The 16,512-nt window shown below is 42.2% G+C and overlaps 1 protein-coding gene across 32 annotated transcripts in view; it reads right to left on the bottom strand.

The window, feature by feature from the left end:
* Positions 1–16,512, bottom strand: part of PKHD1 (PKHD1 ciliary IPT domain containing fibrocystin/polyductin) — a 513,811-nt gene that overhangs the window by 360,073 nt on the left and 137,226 nt on the right. For all 32 annotated transcript variants that reach the window (XR_015722268.1, XR_015722269.1, XR_015722271.1 and 29 more), the window contains one exon: positions 11,971–12,127. Coding sequence is in view for 23 of the 32 variants with exons in the window: in XM_087857019.1 (XP_087713145.1) it covers positions 11,971–12,127 (157 nt within the window). In the remaining 9 variants the exon portion in view is untranslated. The remainder of the gene's footprint in view (positions 1–11,970; positions 12,128–16,512) is intronic.

Raw genomic sequence — 16,512 nt, 5'->3', positions numbered from 1 at the left:
AAAACCTGCTTTTGGCTAACCCTACAATTAGCCATCCTCTGTAATAGCCACAAAATGATTTGTTGTATGTGTTTTGAGAAGAAAAAAAAAAAACAAAAACACTGTTCTAGCTATTTTCCCCCTCATGGTAAAAATTTAGAATATAAATATTTTACTGCACAGTAAGACTCTGAAAGAGCCAGCCATACCTTCTATCTTCAATTCTTTCCCTCCCTTTCCTTAAGCCCACCCCAGCTGGACCTTTGCCTGACAAGTCTATCAGAACCGGGCCTGTTAAGGTCACAACGGCAACCACATCGCTGAATTCAAGGTCCGATGCTCTATTCTCACCTGTCCTGAGTGGCCAGCCCTATCTGACACACTTGGTTACCCCTTCTTTCTTGAAACTCCTTCCCCTCCCTTGCCAGTGCTGGTTTTCCTCTTCCCAACCCCCCTCGAAACCCCCCCTCCCCCCAGCAAGCCTCCCCTCCCAGCCTCCTCTACCTGATTCCTCCCCATTGTCCCAACTGCTGGCACTTGGAGCACCTCCACCACTTTTCCTATCATTCTATGTACCATGTGTCAGTTGTCTCACCTTGTCCTCAGGTTTTAAACACATCACAGGCTAATTGCTGATGACTCCTAAATTTCTATCTCCAAGGCCCATCTCTGCTCTCCACTCAAACTAACACACCCAACGACCACTCAACATCTCTACATAGATGTCTCACAGGCTCCTCAATTTAGCACATCCAGAAAATGAACTCCACGCCTTGACCCACGACTCATCCCAAAATCCTTGCCGAGGAATGCAAATGGCAACACCATTCTTCCAGGTGCTCAGTCTGAAAATCCTCGGGTCAACATTTCACTCACAGCCAATTCTCCAGGAAATTTTGTGCCTTCTTCCTTCAGACAATCCCCATGATACAACCACTTCTCACCACTTCCACGTCTAGCCCTCAGGTCTAAGTCACTCTCATCTCAGCCCTGGATGATTGTAACAGCCTCTCAACCCACCCCAGGGTCTACTCTCAAAACAGCACCCAATGTGATTGTTTTCTTTTATGTGAACCTAGGTTATCATGTCACCTCTCTGGTCAGAGTCTCCAATGGCTCCCACCACACTCAGAGTCAAAGCCTACTAAACCCTACAGGGTTGGTTCTCTCTGGCCTAGTCTTATTCTGTTCTGCCTCAGGCTTGTAGTCCTCCTGCTACACTGGTTTTCCTGCTCCCCCTGCCTCACAGCCTTTTCCTCACTGTGTGCAAACCCCCCAACCACCACCAGATTAGCTCTCCATCTTTCCTGCTGCATTTTTCTCCATGTTGCTCAACAAATCTCACAAAAACTATAATCTGCTCACTTGACTACTTTCTTCATAGAAACAAATGTCACCAGAGCAAGAATTTTGGTTTTTTTCATTCACAGCCATAGCCCCTGTGCCTAAAACAGTGCCTGGCATATGGGGTACTTGGCAAGTGGTCACTAAATACTGGTTGAATAAGGAGGAGTTGAATTTATAGAAGGGAATGAGGTCTCCCATGGAGAGTGAGAGCAGAAGAGAGATAAGGGAAACAAACTGTTAAATATTATTATTTTAAAACTAGCGTAAGGTGAGGAAGTAGCAAGATTCTCGGGTGTGGGTCAAAGAATTAGGTGAATTAGAACATTTGGAAGGTCGCAGCGACATAAGCTCTGGGAAGAACTTTAAGAAGTGTGAAGGTGGTGGACGAAGATGTCATTATGTCATGTTTAGGAGGCTCGGGGGAGAAAGGGTGCAGAGCAAGAATGCACTTGTTTGGGTGAATGGCAGGTGATAAAATGAACCCAGGGAGAGTGACTCCAGGGTTAAGCAGAGGGAAAGCCAGAGGTGAATGGAGGCAAGACTCAGGCAGGCATCTGAGGACCTCAATTAACTAGATCAATCTATAACTCAAACTAGATCATTCCTTACTCAAAGCTTGAACTACCTAAATTTTTATATGTAAATTATCCAGTTTACTTATTTATATTGATTAACCTCCAGTCAGCTTTTTGTGTCAACCCCAAATAATTCCTTAAAATGTTTAGCAGCCTGTATCTGGTACCTTTCCAGTTGTTATGCAGTCAGATGGGGAAGCTTGTGGAATTTCCTTTCCCTGGAGAATTATAGATGACTATCTATTCAGGATGGACAGACCCCTCTCAGCCTCGGTAAGAAGGACTGGCACATGGCCGCACCTTACTGTACCACGTTGCAATGGAGGTAGGCATCAGGAGGAGGTGAGAAAGAGGGGGGGAAAGGTAGTATCAGGGGAGGGCAGCCACAGCCCAAAGCCTGTGCTGTGTTGGGGATGCACACAGTTTCCTTTGTTGGCAAGATCCGGATTAGGCTTGTGCCTGATCCATTGGAGCAGAGCCTGGAAGCCTTCGAGGTGGGCTTGTCCCCGGCCAGAAAGGCGGAAAATCAATTTGGCTGGCAAACGAGAGCCCCCAAGAGCTCAGTGCACGCTCCATAATCCTATCCACTAGCAGCTCAGGAAATAGATGCCTGAGCCCTCACATATTCATGGGGGTTGTGAGGCATAAATCAGGCTTTAAGGATTGGGGGCAAAGGGAACGGACTCTCCGGCTGGCTACTAATTAATCAAGCACAGAACACCTAAACCTAGCAACCTGGGAGCGAGCGCCACACACAGCAGCACAGGCGGCTGCTGCTGCTTTTCCTGATTTTTTTTTCATTTCAATTAAAATAGATATCGAATGAAATTTTCCCCTTTAGCTGATGCTGCTTATGCAGCCCCCTGTTCTTCCTTTAATTAAAAAACATGCTTATTGCAATACTTGCCAGAATCACTTTAACGGTATTTTAATTGTAATGTCTCTGCCTGATTAAAAAAAGAAAATATGAACTAGAAAGTGTGGGCAAAAAGGTTCTCAGGATGCAGGAAAAGAATCACCCACCTCCCCGAAATGGATACCACGTACTAATTCCTTCATTAGCCTGGCACTCCCGTCAAATGGGCAATGTAGAGGGGGAAAAAACAGATCTGAAATAAAATCACCGACTCAGAGCCACAAACAACAGCAGTCAGGAGAAATCATTTTCAGCAGCTCCGATTTCCCTGGCAGGACAGAGAACTACATCTAACAAAAAACTGCCATGCTCAGGATTGTCCCATGCAATGTAACCAGCCAAGTTTTCACTGTGCTTTGCAAAGGGTCACATAGCCTTTGGGAAAAGAGTAGCAGGGCTAGGTTAATAGGCTTCCAGTCCTGACAATTCTATATGGCTCCCTTTATTGTTTTAGGCTAGTAGTTCTCAAACTTGAGCGAGCATCTAAATCCCCCTGGAGGTCTTAAAACACAGATTGGTGGGCCTCCTACCCAAAGTAGGTGTGCTGTGAGGCCCCAAAATTTGCATTTCTCACAAGTTCCCAGGTAATGCTGTCGCTGCTGATCGAGGACCACACTTTGAGAACCACTACTCTAGGTCAACTAAACGATTGCTCTATGTGTCCACAGTCTTGTGCTGTTCGCCATTATCTAAAGTAGATGGAGAAATACAAGGCTGGGATTGCAGATTAATTCACTTCTGTTTTGCTGCTATTTCCCAGCCTTTCTGCTAGGTGTTGAAAGAAAAAATGTGAAAAGTACAGTCTCTACTGCCACAAGGTCAAGGTGAGGTTTAATTGCTCCAGGAGAATAAAAATACCCTGGTTTCAGTGCATTGGCCAACTTTACAGACAATTGAGAAAGAAGATAAAGATTGTGAGTGAGCTTTTAGTTTTTCTATGAAACATAAAACTCATTAAATAAACTTTATAAATTGATTGACTATATTAATTACAACATTTAAACCTAGTTGTGGAAAAGAAACTGTATAGAAATATTTAAAGGAACCGAAACACAGATACAAATAAATGCCTTTGTCATTATAGCTACTATTATCAATTATTACTTAACTAAACCTTGGTTCCTTTTTTTTTTTTAAGATTTTTATTTATTTATTTGACACAGAGAGAGAGAGAGAGGGAGAGCACACAAGTAGGTTGAAAGGCAGAGGGAGAAGCAGACTCCCCACCAAGCAAGGAGCTCGATGCGAGGCTCCATCCCAGGACCTGGGATCATGACCTGAGCCAAAGGCAGACCCTTGACTGACTGAGCCACCCAGGCGTCCCTCTTGGTTCCTTTCTATCTCCAAAAAATCATCACGTCCTTTTACCAACACAGCTTCTGGCATTTAAGTACAAAAGGTCCTCGGCTGTTCCATGGATTTCTAAAAAGTCACTTAAGACCTCAGAACAAAAGTTATTTATAAGGAGAAACCAAAAGGATCAGGAAAAAAAAAAAAAACCCACAAACAAACAAAACAACAAAAAACCTACCTTTTCTTCAAAGTCTGTACCAGGCAGGTAAAAATCTCCCTCGCTACCAAGTTACTCATTCATTCAAACAATCTCCTCCTTTCTACCAAAGTTCAAATAAGCGTTGAACCAATCACATCTTTGAAGAGCCCCCCAATTTGATACATTTCTCTAAGCAATTCAAAAGTTCCAAATATAATTGTTCTCTGAATAATGTAAACATAAATTGGCTATAGCCTAATAACTTCACGAGTGAAAGGTCACTGTTGTTTCCTCATAGGATTTATTTATTTAAAAAATGAGAACACCTCCTACCTTTTCCTGACCCCTAGGAATATTACAGTACATGAAAAATAAAAGTGATGAGGGGCGCCTGGGTGGCACAGCGGTTAAGCGTCTGCCTTCAGCTCAGGGCGTGATCCCGGCGATCTGGGATCGAGCCCCACATCAGGCTCTTCTGCTGTGAGCCTGCTTCTTCCTCTCCCACTCCCCCTGCTTGTGTTCCCTCTCTCGCTGGCTGTCTCTATCTCTGTCAAATAAATTAAAAAAATCTTTAAAAAAAAAAAAAAGAAAAAGAAAAGTGATGAAATGCTTGGTCTCTGATATATTTTTATATGTGTAAGAATCCCGGATACATAAGCATCCCAGAGTTCTAGTTCTGCTTTCAATCTGGATAAACAGGATGTGGAAATCATTAATCAACAATAAGGTAAAGAGGTAAGGAGAGACCAAACCCTGAAGGATCCCATAAGCCATATTAAGGAGTTTAAGCTTGATCTCAAGGGCTAATGGAAAGCCAGTGAAGGGTTTTAAGCAAGGAAGTTTAAAATATTTATCTTTCATTACTGAAAATATTATAGCTTCTGTGCTAGGAAGGGACTGGTCCCTTTCGGTAGCATTTTTCATGTTACAACATTCAAGCTGTCAAGACATAAAACTGTAAATTGTTTAATATCTATCTATCTGTCTGTCTGCCCATCTATGGAAAGCATGTCCTTTCTCATAGCAATGGCTTATCTTTCATTTAAGGCTAATCAAGTGTGTCTGGGACTGTTCTCTGGAGGTAAATAATGTAAGTCATTGTCTGATTGGGAAAAATAAGGGGTTTCAGAGCCAAGTGTCCCCCACAGTAAAAAGCCTTTGTCTCTGATCTCTTGATACACAAATAGTAAATGAAATTGGTCACTGTCTGGACTAATTCACTAACATTTGAGAATACCAGGAAGGACTCTGATTATAGAGAAATCCACAACTAACATTAATCTGCCTCTTTAGGTCAGAAATTCTTTCATTAGTTCACTCATTCAACAATTATTTGAATACCTACTATGTGCCTGAAGATACAGTGGTCCTACCATATAAACGTGAGCAAACACACACCTGGTTCCTGCTCTCTTGAGCTTATAGCCTTATACCGCACCTTCTCCAAAGGTAGAAGGAGTTAAAACACACCCAAATATTAAATATGTAATCACCAGGAAAAGACTAACACAGAGAGGCACACAAAGTAAAGGAGTAAAGGACGGATTTCAAAAAAATATCCGGTTATTTCTTTCTGATGCTGACTTGTTCATCAGGCTTCCCCTTTTGCCTACTGCAAAGCCTAGCCCATTCTGGAGCACCATGTTTGAAAATATGGGGAAGAAAGTACATTAATTCCCTTACTGCCCTTCCCTCCTACAAAGGGGACAACACCACCATCATTTGCATTTTCCGCCTTATTTGAGGTCCGGGACCTTACTGAAAGCTAAAGGAGAATCTGTGGCTGTCTCAAATTTCAACTCAGGCCCCCAGTTTCCTGACCAAACTGCAATAAGCCCACCTTGCTGCACTGTCTACACCTCCTGATCTCCCCTCTTGCCTTGAAGGGTCACTTTGATTCATCTGGAAGAGGAGGAATTCAGTCGATCTCCTTTTTCAGCCAACTTCCAGATAAATTATTTTCAACTGATCAATTTGTAACAAATGTCACCACCCCCCAAACTCCCTCATGTTGACCAAGATATTACATAGTTAAGAAAGTAACATTAATGCAGAATATTTCATTTTTAGCAAAACTCCTGTGTGCCTCCAGATAGATTTCTTTTAAATCCGTGCTGATATCTGTGAAGTTGAAATTATAGGCAGAGGGTAATCTGCCCAGTGACTCACACAGACCTGATGCTCAGAGAAACCACAAGTTATGTCCCAGGGAAGTCCTGCCTCACAGCTTTCCCAGATCGCAGCACTGCAAGGTGTTATCTGAAGCACGCATCTACTGCAACTGAGTCTGACTTCGCACTAACTAGAAGGAACCAAGTGGAGAATGCCCAGGGTTAAAAACGCTGTGCTGGGTACAGCACTGAATACCTCACTCTGAACTCCTCAGATCCTTACCGAGGATGAAGAAACTCCACGATGAACTTGACAGTGGCTCAGGAGAAGGTGGCTCATCTCAAAGAGCCAAGAACATGCATTTGCATGCCCTAGACATCCCAAATATAACAGACTAGAAAGATCTGAGCATCTTCAAAACTGAAGACCACAAAAAAATGGGAGAAAACAAGACCACATGCTGAACAGCACCAGAAAACCACGCCTCCGTGAAGTCAAAATAACATGGAAAATGGAGACAACCAAATGGATAGACTCTGCGACTGTCATCTCTGTATCTTTCCCTCTCTTGCCATAGAAAGAAAAGCACTTCAATATGTATTCCAAAGATAACAGAAGCAGAAGCAATCCAAGGTCCTTATTACCAAGCTAATTCTTTCAGTAATCCAGTTTGCTTTGTATATAAGCAGCCACTATCTGTAAATAAAATTGCAACTTAGGCCTGATATTTCAGCCATCTCTTCTGTTATCCCCATCAGTCCGGAAAAAAACAAAACAAAACAAAACCTATCGTTAATTGGTGGCTTACTCTGGACCTGGTCCCATGCTTTACAAACATTCCCTCATCTAATAATACTCAAAACATCCGAGTTGGGCAACACGTTGTAAACTTGCCACAAAACAGCAAACAAGAAAGGTTAGCCATCATTGTTACTGTTGCTGCCGTTAGAATAGGCATGACCCTCATGAGGAGAAATGTGAGCCTTATGGAGACTACGCAACTTGTCCAAGGTCACAGGGCTAGTAAGACGCAGAGTCCAGATTTAGACTCCGTTCTCTCTGGCTCAAAACCCTGCCAAGCATTTAACTGCTCTGGTATATACCAGCAGACCAAGAAATAGAAAATCACATTAAAAGAGACCCACGCACTACCCAGCAGCCACAGACACTAGAAACAAGTCTCTGCTCAAGCATTGTAAAGGGCTGGCATCGTAAGTAGGAAGAAACTGAAATGTCTTCCTTTTGAAAGCCCAACGCCAACGGAAGAGGGGTTTCTAGAGTTCATCCTCCCTTAATTGGCCCTTTTTTTTTTTTTTAAGATTTTATTAACTTATTTGAGAGAGAGCAAGAGTAACGAGAGCACAAACGGCAGGGGTGGGGGGCAGAGCAGCAGAGGGAGAGAGAGAAGCAGGCTCCTCACTGAGCAGGGAGCGCGATGCGGGGCTCAATCCCAGGACCCTGTTTCATGACCTGAGCCGAAGGCAGATGCTTAACTGGCTGAGCCACCCAGGCACCCAATAATTGGCCTTTTCTTAATCATTATCTCTAGGACACTTTATGTCAAACTGCTTGGCCACCAGAAGAGAAAGAAATTCATTGCTTCATTCAGAAACTATGAATGTTTCTCCAACTACCGACTGCAAACTCAAGGTCCTTGCCCAGGAAGCATAACAACTCTGACAAGAGGGTAACGTCCCTCCTTTGTTATTATGGCTCATCATAATTACTTGGGATAAAATAATAAATTTTAATTCAGCGATGCCTATGGCCGTTGGGCATCTTAACATAAAAGAACGAAAAATATAATTAATTAAATCAAGGCAATATGCCTATTTCCATCCCAGCTCATTAGTATTAATTGATTGGGTTAATTCTCTTTTGTGTTTAACAGTACCCTCTAAAAAATAATCTAAAAAAAAGAGAGAGAGAGAAATGGAAGGAAGAAGTAGAGACGGTAAGTAAATGAAAGTTCTGGATATCTTGCTAATTAAGGCAAAATAATAAATATAGCTGAAGCTCTTATGGTCACAAAATTAAGATGCCATTTTTTTAATAAAGTTCAGGAATCAGTATGTAGAGCATCAAAAATAATGGTGAAAATTTTGCCTCGAAGAAATTTATAACCCTCTTTTCTACTAGATAAGTTGTACTAGTAAGAAAAGAATGTCAGTTCTCTTTTATAGATGGAAATACAAGTAAGGCACAGAGAATTCAAGACTCTTGAGGGCCATATATAGAAGTATTGGTTTTCCTGATGTAGGGGCCGAGACTTCTACATACTGCGAGGCTGGCTTTCATGAATGGAAAACTAATATAGAGGATGCAATATTTTCATAAAGTAGCTCTAAATACAGTTGTCAGGTGATCTAGTTTCACTGTTACATAGCACGAATCCTTTCAAAGTCTGTACCACACTTCATTTAGAATGTCGCCTTGGTTATACTGTGGGGATGGCTGAGAAAGTGCTCCCACTATCACACTTTCTATGTCATTTGTTCAAATCTTTTGAAGAAATTATTTTGGGGCTTGAAATTGTTCATGCTTTGTCGTGGCCCAAAGATGGTATCAGAAAAAGAAAGAAAATTCCACTCAGCTACTTTTCCGATACCATGAATGGGTATGAAAAAGAGAAACAGTAACAGAGATTCAGAGACTGAATTACTGTTGATGATGATGATGATTCAATTTTATATTTGAATAACTTTTTATTATCTCTTAGGAACTTTCACACATATTACAGACAAGAGAAGACATTAAATGTTTAGAGCTACACTAGCAACAAGATTTTTGACAATTGGAGTCCTTCGCCAGTTTCAAATGCCTTTTAGAAACAGAAAAATAACTTACCGATGGATTTCTTATTTCTCACAACTCATAACTGCACACATTTATATATATGTATATGTCTCTGCATATATATGTAAATACATATGTATATTTGTGTGTATATGTATGTGCACATATACATGTGTGTTTACCTGTGAACCGACCCATACATATATATCTATATATGTGAGAACAACGAAGGACAGTAAAAGCTCATTAGTTCGGAAAAGTAATAATGAAGAAAGCAAGAGTTCAAAAATTACGCTTCTTAAATTTCATCCGGGATCTGAACTCGGCACCATTTTACTTATCCATCAACCATCAACACATACTCGGTGTCCTAGACCCTGAAGAGACAGTAGCAAATAAATTGCTGAAGTCATTTGCCTTTTTCAGCTTATTCTAGCAGAGGAAGCAGACTGTAAAAAAAACAAGGGAATTTATAGTATGTTCTCTGGTGATAAAAGTTATGAAGAAAGATAAAGCAAAATAAATAAGAAGTGGATGCAGTTTCAGAAAAGATGACCAGCAAGGCCTTTCTGATAAGTTGACATTTTCTCAAAGAGCAAACAAAAAAAAGAAAAAGCGAGCTGCATGAGTATCTGGAGGAAGACTATTCCGGGCAAAGGACATTAAGTGCGAAGCCTGAAGTGGGCATATGCCTGGTATATTCATAGAAGAACTGGAGCAGAGTGAGTGAGGAAGACAGGTCAATGAAGAGAGCAGAGCGTTGATAATGGTAAGGTTATATGTTATTCCTCATGAGATGGGAAGCCACTGGGGGGTGTTAAAGGAAAGAAGTACAAGATCAGACCTGTTTTTAAAGGATGTGTGCAATAACCTATTGGGGGTTTATGTTAGCATATGGCATAAAAGTCAAATATCAATGACTTAAACACATGAAGTAACTTCAGAGGTAGGCGGTCAGAGTCCCCATGCTACTAAGGCAACTCCAAAGTCATCAGGGTCCTGGGTTTCTCCCATTTTTCTGCTTCCCCATTCTTAACCACCACATTGTCCAAGATGGCAGCTGAAAGTGGAGCTATCATATTTACATTCCAAGAAGCAAAGAAGAGGAAGATGGAAGGACAAATAGGGCATGCCTCCTATAGGGTCCACTCTACTTTAGGACATTTTCCAGATGTCCTGTACCACACCTCCCCTTATATCTCATTGACCAGCTATTAGCCACAAGGCTATGTCTAACCACAAAGAAGGTGAGGAAATAAAGCATTTTAGCTGGATACATTGCTGCCCCAAATAAAAACTGGGGGTCTTCAATTAAGGAAGACAAAGAATCAGAAACATAGGAACCAATTACGAGGCCATTTGAAATGGTCCCAGCCAAAAATTATGTTGGTTAGGACTAGGTTGGTACCAATGGAGATGCTGATATATGAGACACATAAAATGGGACATCCAGAGACTCGGTTGGGCAAGACTTTTAGCTAGGAAAGTTCTCCCAAATGATATCAATATAAGGCAAAGACCCTGAGAGCCTAAAGGTCATCCCATCCCCCACCAGCATTTGACTCCTGGTTAAAGGTCTACGAAGAGCATCTTTAAGCTGAGATTTTAAGTCTGTAATTTTCCTGTGTTATTGCTAGTCCTTAGGTAGTTGATGTCCATGGATAAGTCAGCATTCCCCAAAGCCACTGGTCACACACACACACACACACACACACACACAAACACCCTCCACACAGAGGTTAAGAGCCCACGCTGACAGACCATTTTTCCTAAAGGATACTAATTAACTGATTTGCCTGAAAACTTCTTCCTGGCTACCAGTGGGTGGAGGGGGGAAGAAACTTCTAAAATACAGAATGCAAAATGCCTAATCAGAAAAACCTGAGTCTATGTCTAAGAGACAGGTATCAATATTACATTGGTTCATCCCCTTCAAAATATTTTATTTCCCTTATGTAGCCATGCTCTTACTTTAACAAGAGCAAATACCCCTGTTAGTGTTAAACATATTTTTAGTAAAGAGTAATGTTTTAGTGCAGAGTTTTAGAGCTACCCATAACTAATCACATTTCCAAAGCTGCTTTCATTTGCCAATGAAGACAGTCACTTTGATAACCATTCCTTATTATTAGCCACTGAAGTAGGCAATGATTTTCATTCTCATTTAACAGATAAGGAAACAAATGCTCAAGGAGGTGGAGTAAGTGACTTAGTCATTTGGTGATGTGGTGGAGGAGCTGAAATTTGAATTCTCAGTCTCGTCCAACTTCCCAGACCCTAGAGCTATGTGGCCAGCTTTGCAATAAGGAAGCCTATTTATATGACTTTCCGTGGGACCAGGAAGTCAAAACCACAACAGGGTAAAAGCAGGAAGACATTGCTTTCTTGGCAGGGAATTTCAAAGGCAACAGCGTTAACCAGTTTCAGAGCATTTTGCTACATTGTGGGGGCTGCCCTGGACAAGCATGACTACAAAGTGCTTGAATAAAGGAGGATATTCTTTGATAACACTGTTAACCTTCTTGTATTTGAAAAAATAATTAAGCTCTGTGCTTACAAGAGGCAAAAGACAGGGCCTTCATTTTGAACCCTCTGGCCACTTCCTCCTTTCATAGTAAAATTTCTATTTGTTCCCAGAATAAGTTGTCAATCAAGTGCTGGAACTTATACAAAAATTTCCCCTCCCTCCTGCTGCCCCAAAGTGATAGAATTATATATAGTAATGCCACCACCGATCTCCAAACTCTACAGACCTTTAACGTGCAGTGAGCTGAGGACGCTTGTGTTGGTATCAAGCAGCAGCGATTGGCCATTCTCCACCGTGACGTTGTCGCCATCTTGTGGCACTCTTTCAGGAAACCAGCTGTGAGCCCTCGACCACCTTCGGCAGAACTGAAAGGAAAAGTTGCCCTGGAAAACAGTTTTAATGCTTTGTTTTGTTTTGTTTTGTTGTTTTAAAGCAGGATAGTATGGGGGGGGGGGTGTCAATCTAAATGGAAACTTCTTAAACTAAAATTAATTTACATATAATGTCAAATGTCTCAGTAAAATTAGTCACCTCTCTTCCTCATACCACTTAACTCAAAAAAAGAGAAAAATACAGAAGGGCAAAGTTACGCTTGAAATGTCTCTCGGCCACTGGAATTCTCCAACAATGTCATGTTGCTAATGTTTCCTTACCTTCTTTTTTTTTTTTTTTTTTTTTTTCTGGACAGATCCCCTTCTACCTAATAGACGGGGTCGATTCCATTTTTTATTTTTACAGACATGTATTGAGTCTTGAACAAAAAGTCATAAATAGCCTGGAATAGAGAGAATTAAAATGTTCTGCTTGATGGGTGGCATTTTGCTTTATGTAATTGGAATCATTTTTCACTGACTCTACTGCCAAGTGTCCCTGTTTTATAGGAACATTCCTCTTCCCAAGTGCTCCGATCCATCCTCCCAATCTACCTTTTTGTTGTTGTTGTTGTTGCCTCTCCCTCTGAGCTTGGTGCATCAGTGCTGAAAACGAAAGGCACAGGTGAAATGCCCAGTGACTTCAAATGATAACCTGGAACCTTTGAGTGAGGGGCAGGGAGCGAGGCTGAGAGGAGCCTGGATGAGAAAGCAGCCCCTCCCCACCCAACCTCCAGTCTCCCTCCCAGAACTGTTAGCTTTCCTTTTAATGTATGGTCATACTGAAGTCACATGTTTTCAAAAGAGGAATGTGAAAACCACAGAAAGCAGTATTCAGCTCATGCAAGAGGCCAAGAACATGTCTAAATGTCTTGTGCAGTTATGGGACTGTAATTATGATAAGTATAATAAAATCAGAATCGAGAAGGTATTTCCCTCAAGGTAGTACATACAACATGTGCCTGCCTCTTTCCACACACTTCTTCCCATCCAGATTCCAAGCAAATGTGAAGCCTGAGTTCCTATGAAAGAACTGCCTAGAAGGTCCTCTCATGAAGTGTTAGAGGCAGATGGAAGATCATTAAGGAGGGAAGGCATGTTTATGATACCAATAACTACACCTACACAGAGAATAGTGCCCTGGAGTATTTCTGAGAGAGAAAATGGAAAAATGTGTAGCCAGAAGAGCCAGTAGATTTTCCAGGAGAGTGTACTGACCCCCCAGCTCAATAGTCTTGAGTTGTCCACCCAATCCAATCACCAACAAGCCTTCGACCTAAGGAAAAGTAGGATCTTTTCATTCTCTACACCCACAAATGAGAAAAAAGCCAGTGACTCCTCTCAATTTAAGAGATGGAAGAGCATAAGGCACAGTGATCAGCAGCGCCAGCACCCTGAAAAGAAGAAGGGGTGGTACATAAGCATCTTTGTGAGTTGTAAGAACCATAGCCCCACGATGACCGTCCATAGACTCAAAAAGTCAGAGAGAAGTTTAGTGCTCTACTGATTTCACACTGAAGCTAGGCAAAGGAAGGTGAAATTTCACAAAGTGGTCCTTAACAGGCTATACAGGATATGTTCTTAGAATCCCTAAATTCACTCCCATAATATCCATAAAGAGGAAAGGGACGTGAATAGGAGGAAACTGGAATGGAATAGAGTAGTGAGAAGGTGGAAGAGGCTGAACAGGATGAAGACAGTAAAGTCAACAGCAGAGAAGGTGAACCAAAGGAATTTAGAAAAAGCCTAAGTTCCTAGAAGGTCAGAAATGGAAAGACTCTAGAGAAATCCTGTCCCTTCATTTTAAAGGGAGTCGCTGAGCTTAGAGCTGTGTAATGTGCAGAGTCCCTGAGCGCCACCATGACAAGATCAGCTCAGGAGGTGGGGCCCAGGGAACTGTCAGTTCATGATCCATCAGATAACACTTCTGCATCAAAGTTGGAGAATGAACTCGAGGCAAGAGCTAGATATCTGGGACGCCTGGGTGGCTCAGTCGTTAAGCGTCTGCCTTCGGCTCAGGGCGTGATCCCTGCATTCTGGGATTGAGCCCCATATCAGGGTTCTCTGCTGGGAGCCTGCTTCTTCCTCTCCCACTCCCCCTGCTTGTGTTCCCTCTCTCGCTGGCTGTCTCTCTCTGTCAAATAAATAAATAAATAAAATCTTAAAAAAAAAAAAAAGACCTAGAAGTCTGGGAGATGTATCCCAGAAAGGGATCCAGATGTTTCTTCCAAACCAGCCCCTGGAGCTCAGGGTCTTAAGGAAGGCCAGCAAGCCTGGCAAGATGGGGTGTGGATGAGTTGTAAGGAGAATGAAGGATACAGCAGCACAGCTCTTCCTGAGACATTAACCTGGTGGTCAGATCCATACCCCAGCTACAGAAGGACAAAAAAACCAAGGCTCATGACCCTCACAGTGGAAAGATCTGGAACAATTAGACATTAATCAGGTATGTAAGAGAACTGAGAACATCTTAACACTTACAATTAGCACTGATACCCGTTATCTAGCTCTAAGTGAACTTTTAAGACTTCCTCTCTTGCTCTAAAGCACCTGTGTATACACACATTAGCTGTCTTCCATGTGTTACAACATCTTGGCCCAGCCTGGCCACCTTCAAAAACTGCTACACTCAGCCCCCACCTGGCAAGCGGAAAGGTTAAATATTGTTATCTCCTCACCATTGAGGAAGCAAAGCCTCAAAGAGTTTGAAGGATGTGTCAAGAGGTCACAGTGGTAAAGACAGATGTGACCTAGGCAGAGCAGGCCCCCAACTCAGATTTTTTCACTCATCTTGGGCCTCTCCTCCTGGAATGCTCTTCCTCAAAATATCTGCTGGCTCCATCTCCTACTTCATTCAGGTCTCTGAACAAATAACTCCTACCCTATCTCTTTAATAAAAGAGCACCTCCAATCACTCCCTCTCCCCAATACTGCTTTATTCGGGTATAAGATCTTCAATTCTGTATGTTTTTATCATCTACTGAGCTTACCCACACGAAAGCCAGGACTTTGTTCTGGTTGTTGCTATATCGCCACTCCCCTAAAAAGTATCTGACACATAGCAGGTACTCAATGAAAATCGAGGAAATCATGTCTAACGGCTAATCCCATACACGCATTTACAGACACGTGCACATTTACACACGCGTGCACACACACACGTGCACACACACACATGCATCTGAGTGAAACCACCTTCCTGATACAGTAGGTGAACAAATAGGTGGAAACCCAGAACACTGACAAATCTGCAGCGCCCTGGTTTGATCCACTGGGTTTGGCCCACTTGTTTTCACACTGCTTTCTGCATTTTCAAGCTCTACTTAACTTAAAGCAAATGACGGTGAGTGTATCTAAATCAAAACCCTAGACTCAGATTCCCTCTCCCTGTGAAATCTTTCACCATTTTTTTCTTTCACCTTCAGTTTCCCTGTTCAGTGTGGTAGATTTCAAATGAATATAAATGTTAAGCATTACGTTTCAAGAGACTTAAGCTTCCTTTGCGCCCAAACTTCTCCTTAGCATAATAATGGTATCTTGAGATGTGTATGTTTTTACGGATGGCTCATGCTTTAGTACAAAACAATGGCTAAATACTAAAAGCTCTAAAAAGTTTAATGTGCCTCAACTACCCAGCAGCCCCCTGGGGAAGTGGAAGAGAAATGTATCACCATAATCGCAACTTGTCAGTGAACCTGTAGCTACAAACACAAGGTCTTAGCTCTTGACTTCTTCATAGGACACACTGGTAGCGTCATTCCCTGTGTCAGTGGTAGTCCCGTGACTACCGGGGCAACCCTCCAGGAAACAGTGGGAGAGGCTCATTTTCCAACATCCTTACTTCTGATCCCTATCACTTTGATCCAATTAAGCAAAAAAGAATGTTAAGGGGATTTTTTTTTAAAGATTTTATTTATTTATTTATTTATTTGTTTGTTTGTTTATTTATTTTTATTTATTTATTTTAGAGAGCTAAAGCCCAAGGGTGAGGAGAGGAGTAGTGGGGGAGGAGCAGAGAAGGAGAGGGAAAGGGAGAGAAGCCCAAGCCCAGTGGGCTGAGCGCAGAGCCCTAGGAGAGGCTCCCCATCTCAGGACACTGAGATCATGAGCTGAGCCTAAACCAAGAGTCAGACGCTTAACCCACTGAGCCACACATGTGTCCCTGCTAAGGGTATTTTTTTTTTTTTAAGATTTTATTTATTTATTTGACAGAGATAGAGACAGCCAGCGAGAGAGGGAACACAAGCAGGGGGAGTGGGAGAGGAAGAAGCAGGCTCCCAGCGGAGGAGCCTGATGTGGGCCTCGATCCCATAACGCCGGGATCACGCCCTGAGCCGAAGGCAGACGCTTAACCGCTGTGCCACCCAGGTGCCCCCCTGCTAAGGGTATTTTAAAAG

Source organism: Ursus americanus, chromosome 29 (assembly GCF_024610735.1).
Source record: "Ursus americanus isolate L20-20 chromosome 29, mUrsAme1.1.p, whole genome shotgun sequence".
Lineage (NCBI taxonomy): Eukaryota > Metazoa > Chordata > Mammalia > Carnivora > Ursidae > Ursus > Ursus americanus.
The sequence above is the reverse complement of the archived record's forward strand: the minus strand, read 5'-3'. Positions and strand labels throughout refer to the sequence as shown.